Source organism: Gavialis gangeticus, unplaced genomic scaffold, assembly GCF_001723915.1.
Source record: "Gavialis gangeticus isolate Ggan-Ray unplaced genomic scaffold, GavGan_comp1, whole genome shotgun sequence".
Taxonomy (NCBI): Eukaryota; Metazoa; Chordata; order Crocodylia; family Gavialidae; genus Gavialis; species Gavialis gangeticus.
Genome location: NW_017728993.1, coordinates 41,910,435 through 41,917,274, shown reverse-complemented (window position 1 = coordinate 41,917,274; position 6,840 = coordinate 41,910,435). Strand labels below are relative to the sequence as shown.

At 42.3% G+C, this 6,840-nt stretch overlaps 1 protein-coding gene across 1 annotated transcript in view; it reads right to left on the bottom strand.

Moving 5' to 3' along the window:
* Window positions 1-6,569, bottom strand: part of TECR (trans-2,3-enoyl-CoA reductase) — a gene marked incomplete at its 5' end in the record, with an annotated part of 42,602 nt that extends 36,033 nt beyond the window's left edge. The window contains one exon of the mRNA XM_019501636.1: window positions 6,507-6,569. Coding sequence (XP_019357181.1) covers window positions 6,507-6,569 — 63 coding nt within the window. The remainder of the gene's footprint in view (window positions 1-6,506) is intronic.
* Window positions 6,570-6,840: the final 271 nt, after the last annotated feature.

Here is a 6,840-nt window from a genome sequence, read left to right as displayed (position 1 = left end):
CCAGCAGAAGCACTGGCACATCCCAGTCAAAGTCCCCAGCCTTGGCTGTAGCCAACACCCAATGCCACTGAAGAAAACTTAAAAAAAACCGTGATACATGTATCATAAAAAGGAGGGTAGGGGCAGGTGGGGCCTGGGCCTGATCCAGCTTTATGGGGGATGGGCTGGAAGGTGAAGTGCAGCCTGGCTGTTGTAGGAGTGAAGGGGGGCAGCTTGAGCATGATCTAGCCACATGGGGCTTGGTAATTTAGCAGTGAGGGAGGGGTAGCAGTCTTACTTGCTGCTACTTCCCTGCCAAAATTCCCAACCCAGGCCACATTTCCTGCAGGCCAGATGCCATAGCTCTGTAGCCAACATTTGGCCTGTAACCCAGGGGTTGAGCACCTCTAGTCTAGCTGTTACAGCACTACTGCAGGAAGTAGGCACTGGTGTTCAATACACTCCTCATCCTGATGGGTTCAGAATTACATCACCCCTTCTCAGGACAGTGCCCTAAGCACCTGGCCATAGGCTAAGCTGGGTGCAGATGCACTCCACCCCTCTTGGTGAAACTGGGCCCCCGCACAGAAAAGACTGAAAGACTCACAAGATGGAGAACAGACAGCCAAAAAGAGAGCATTTAGCTGGGAGGGAAGAGATCTGGGGTCTGAGCCTTACTCTCAGGTCTGTTTATACATTTTATATTAAAGAAGCATTGATTAAAAAACAGAATGCAAGCCTCCCACATTCCAACTATTTGAGTTGGTCTAAGAAAAGATACCAACCAGATTAACCCAAAGAGCCTGTCTCCCACATCCTAGATATTTGAACCACTAAGCTATTGTGTATGTTCATGTACATGTGCATGGTACCACCACCTTCACCTTAAAACAGTAAGCCCTGCTCAGTCCCTTCACAAAGTAATTGTTGGCCCTTTTCCTCAGGCGGTGCCTCTGGACTCCAAGTGGATAGAGTTACTTAAGCTCCAGAGAGATGGTGGGAGTTAAGACATGCTTCTGTGCTTAGTATTTTTTATTGTTTAGCTCTAGGTAATTCCCCACTCAGCATGCAGGTTTTTGAAGAAACCTAACATTCACTATACTGGGAGCTTGGGTACCTAACTCAGTGTTTGAATTTCCTTCCCAGGAGCTGGATATATTCCTTAAACCAGTGAAAAAAAATCAGTGCAAATGTGGTTCAAGTCACTGCTTTCACTATACTTGGGCCTGCAATTCCCCTTGCACTTGTTAGAAAAAAGAACAGAAAATGAACAGGCATAACAGCAGAGCTGAACTGTGCCACTTCAGTCATGCAGAGCGGCACTTTACTCAAAGTAGTCAGACTGGATTAAATCCTGGATCTATTGAAATCAATGCAAGATACTAATTCAATGGGGCCTGGATTTTACTGTGCTTCACCTTGGATTTTACTATGATTAAAAGGGGCAGAAAAAGTCAATGTTTAACAGGCCTAGAGCTCCAAATAACCTGGTGAAACCTGTAGCAAAGAGGCACACCAGGCTTCTATGTGGGAATAGAGGATCCAAATTCTGAGTTTTCTCTCATTGAGTTTCTTACTAATATTTGTTTGAGGGGAGGGATTTGGTCCTTATGAAATAAAAAGAGAATTCAGTTCACAGAATGCAAAATCTACCAGAAGCCCAGTATCTCCACCAGATCCTGGCTCGCTCTAACCCCTTAGCAGCAGAATATCAATGGAGCAATTCTGTTTACTGAACTACCCTCAGGAGGTTTCACAAAATGGAAAAGAAACCTTCAGAAGATAACACTAGTACAGTAGGCATTTATTTGTATTGATAATGTGCAGCCTGTCATAGCCAGCTTTCAAACCAGACTGAGAAGTTTCAGCATCCCTTGCATATCAGTGATTGCACTGGAGTGTGGACCTGTAAGGACAAGGTAGGTCAACATGGGGGGGGGGGCGGACTTGATGATCTGCTCAGGTCCCTTCTGACCCTACTAACTATGAAACTATGAAACATTTATGCTATTCTAAGCAGGTGTGCAATGTTTTCAATACTGTTTCATAGCCTGCAGCAAAATAGAATCAATGCTGAGTCAAGGGTACTGATATGTCAGGATCACGTTCTGTATGTAGAAAACATTCAGATGGTTTAAGTTTATGAAACAGCATTAGCTCATACACTGAAGACCAAATCCTAAAAATCTCAATAGCCATTTTGCCTTTTATTTAACACAGGGTTTTCAACCATTTTAAATAAGTGTATCTGCAGTGGCCCCCTTTTTAAGAAGTGTACCCCTGGGAGGGAGGGTGGCAAGCAGCCTGACATCGAGCCGGGGTGGGGGAGAAGGGAACAGGCAAGGTGGCTGGCAAGCAGCCAGACGTGAAGTGGGGGCATGGCAAGTGGCAGAGTGGTGCTCTCGCCCTGCCCTGGCTCTTCTCCTGTGAGGCAGCGGCACAGGGTGGCAGCAGTCCATCCCCACGTGCCCCCTGGGACCTTTCAAAGTAAAAGTACCCCCAGGGATACATGTACCCCTGGTTGACAACCCCTGTTTTAACAGAACCAGGATTCACCCTCAGTGAATGCGTCTGTGCTTCAAAAGGCAGCTGCTGATTTGGTCTCAAATCAAAGAGGCGTAATTGCCTGCATCACCCTCAGGAGGTTGCAATTTGCAGTGCTACAGTTCAACATCTACCAGTGCTTTCTCTATGGAGTGGGTAGGCATGGATATCAGAACATGCGTCACCTGTCTACTTTGAGATATACATGTGAGGAAGCTGATTTAGAGGTTTCAGGTTTGAGAAGTTTGCTCTTACCACTGACTGGCAGCTCTCAGAGAATTAAACCCTTCTGGTGAAGATGCGAATAGAAAACCTTGGAGCCTCTAAGAGTCTTGCTCTTTGTGATTTCCTGTTGCTAAGGAGCAGGATTAACCCACAAGTCTTTTGACATTATATGGACAGGCGCTTGAAGAAGTTTTGATAGGAACAGCTCATTTACTGTAGCAAAGTATATGAGAAAAGGGCTACAATGACTATGAAACAGATAGGGGGAATCCTTGAAATTTTCTTCCTGGTGTTCTTAGCCCTCAAGGCAAAGGGGTCAGTGAGGGCTCAACATACAAGGCTCCTTTTAAACAAGTTGTCTAAGAAATGTGTGCTTAAAATAAATAATCTTGTTCTTTCAAAGAGGCACTGTCAGCTTGAAACTAGTTTTTATCAATGACCAGGGTTAATGTTGTACATGCTACCAGACTCCCTGACAAGTACTATTGTCTTACAATCTCATTTTCCTATTTTAAAAAAATACTCTCTCCCAAGACCCAAATAGGGAAAATAACGGATTCACTTGAAGAAGCAGTGAAACTGACTGTAGGCAAGTATTGTCAAATGCACAAAATAAAGAAACTGGGGAAGGAGGAAAGAGAAGATTTTTCTCTTCTAATCTTTTTCTGTGATGATAATCTTATGTGTTACTTATAACAGTAACAAAAAAGTTAACAGGGTATTGGCAGCGCCCCTTTAAACATCCACAAAATCATTCAACTATCTAATGCATGGTTTCAGCTTTGTCTTGCTCAAGGGAGCCCTCAGAGGATAAAGAATCTTAAAATCCTGTGCAGTCCAGCAACCCCTGCCCTTGGCATTTAGACCCAGCATTCTTGCTCAACTTCACTCAGAGTGAGAAAAACCTTTGTAACAGATGCCACAGCATCCCAGAAACATTAGGCAGGCAGCACTGCAGTAGTTCACACATTCAGAGGGTTACTTTGCAACCAGAAGGGCTAGACAGATTGTTTTAAATGATAGTGTCCACTAAACTACTGTTGCCAGAAACCACTTCCCACCTCATGGTTAAGGAAACCAGGTTAAAAGAATGATTTTATTTCTACTAATATAATTGCTACTGATTATAACATATTTCTATCATGTTTTCAACTCCAGTGAGCATCGAAGCAGTTTCTGCATCATCTGCTCAACTCCTGAAAACAAGGATTTTCCCAGTGAATTTGATCCAGAGAGGTGCTGACCATCTGCGGATATTATTGACATCAACTGGATCTGCAGGTGCTCAGGACACACACCTTTCTGAGTTACACAAATATCGCCCGTGTAAACAAAGAGATTGAGCAATATATGGGTTATCTAACATACCTATTTGGGCAAAAGCCCATTGCCTGGGACACTAGTTTAAACTAGGTTTGACAAAAACAGTAAAAAAACCCAAAACCACACAGGAGAGGATAATTGCTGGGAGAAGAGTGGATTGGCAGTGGATTTTCAAGAGAACAGATGAGAGTTAGGTATCTGATTCCAACTGACTTGCAAGGGAAGGGAACTAACTGTACTTTTCATCTTTGAAAAATTACCAGCAGGTCCTTTTCAAAGACCTCCCCAGAAATGGCAAACTAAAATGTATTTTTTATTTCGTCTAGGAAAATAAGAAAACAAAACTGCCCATTTAAAAAAAGAAGGTGGAAATTGTCTCGGCATTAAAATAATCTGGTACAACTGGAGAGAGACACACTGTAACCATTTTTATCCACCAATTTTCAGTTTGAAAAGCCATTAATGATTCACATGTAATCCCCTAAATGTAATGCAGGAAAATAATTAGCAATCAAGGAATAATTATAGATAAAACTGTCTACCTGGTGATTTGGGAATGTGTCAGGTTCATCAAACCAGGACTCAGTCCTTATAAGCCTACCAAAATCGTGATTTTGCGGATTTCATGGAAATTGCAAAAGTGGGCAGTGTGCACAAAATCCATGAAATCTGAGGAAAAAAAAGAGAAAACTTACTGAAAATAAAATGCTGGCTCCCCAGAGGGAGCCAGCAGTCTTCATGGCACTGCAGCTGGACTGTGCAGCCCACCCAATACGGCTGCCTTGCCCACCCCTTGTATCTGATTGGCTGAAAAAGCTGCCTGTCATGAGGCCCTGCCCCTCCACTCCAATCAGGGCAATGGGCAAGTCCACATGATGGACAACCTTCACAACCAATCAGCAGTGAGGAGTGGGGCCATATGACTGGCACCTCTTGTATCCAATTAGCAGTAAAGTGTGGGGCCAGGGCCCCTTGGCCCTTGGCCAGAGGTGTTGGGGGGGCCCTGCCATGATCTACCCATGAATATTGCAGCATGCTCTTCCCACAAAATCAGCTGGCTGCTTCCTCAACTTAGACAGACCCCTACTTATAAGCCTTTCCCACCTAACTAAACATGACATGAGTAGTCATGTTCATTTTAATGGGATACCCATGCATATAAAGATGTTTGTGTTTGGCAGGATAGGCCCCAGATGATAAAAGTCCATCCACTTATACATTTTAAATGTAATGCATTTTATGATTTACAAAAATATACGGGAATCTTAAAAGGATGTGTCAGCTTAACACACATCTGTCTAAACATTTTTACCAACTATAATTACAAGATTACTATATCCAGAAGAGGGTAGAAATGGGGAAAAAACCCCACACCTCTTTTTGGCATGTCTGCCCTGTTCAATTGTTAGTACTTTGTGCTAAGGCCGTTTCACTGCCCAGTTAGGGAGTTCCCCTATAGTCTGAACAGGTGCTCCACACACAGCAGTTTACATGAACAAATTTAGAGAAAATAACACATTAAAAAAAAAAGTTACGTATTTTCAGGTGCTTTGTCAATGACTAGATCAGAGGTTGGCAACATTTGGGGCAGAGTGCCAAAAACACCCACAACCTCAACTTCTAAGATGTTGATGTGTCGGGGGCAAACAGCAGGGGAGCCATGTGGGGCTTGATCCTTGATGCAGCTCAAGCCCCAGACTCTTCCCTGCCTGCCCTCAGCCCTGAAGTACGCATGCCAAGCAAAATGCCTTCATGTGCCATGCTCTGGCACCCATGCAAGGGGTTGCCTACTCCTGGACTAGATTATAAATTGATGGCAGCCCTTTAAATGCCTTAGAATTTTTCTAGACATTCAGTAAAAATTGTGTCACCCTCCCAAACCTAGTAACTACATTTACGCTTTGTATTCAAACCACAAACCAAACCCAGCAAGTATTAGAGATGGAAAAACATAAGTATACATCCTTCAATGGACTGCCAATAACACAGGAAAATCAGGCTTTATGATGCCAGGTAAATCCTATTTATCAAAGGGACATTCTCTTTATAAGAATTTCAATTATATATTGTTTAAAAAATGTGTTTGGTCTCTTATCTACAGCAACTGAAGATGCAATTTGTTCCAAAAGCCACAAGATTCAGCAGAGCTGTCATTTCATAAATTGCTATTTCTCTACTAAGTATAATAACCATGTAATGACTATGTAAATGTTTCCAAAGAACTCAGCAAAAACTGAACACATTAATATCAGAGGCTGGGAAAAAAATAAATTATTCAGAATGTAAGTGTTTGCTTTGTACATTTACAGTTAAAATATATAGGTAGATTATTTTCTTTATAAATGCACTTCTCTGGCATGGCATATGTCTGAACTTTCCATGGCATAGTAAATGCTTGCCATTCAAGGCAAAAACATAAAGTACTTTTCATTCACTTGACCCTTTGATCTTCTGTACAAAGAGGTGCTTTTCTGAAGTCTTTGTGTGGCACATTTAGATTGATGTTATCAGTGTAATCCTGATTAAAATCCAAGTTGAGAAATAATATTAGAACCTTCTACTTCTGATCCATTAATATATTACAAAATAGTCTATAAATTGTCTGTAATTGAGAACTCTCCCATGATCTAACGCATTTCCCCTCTCTGTCCAATACTACTGCTTAGTGTAGTTTAAAAACTTCTCTTGGTAACACTTCCGATTAGTTTCATAATCAGAGTGGAGTTACATCGCTTAAATCAGTCTAACTTGGATTCCTGCTCTGGCCTT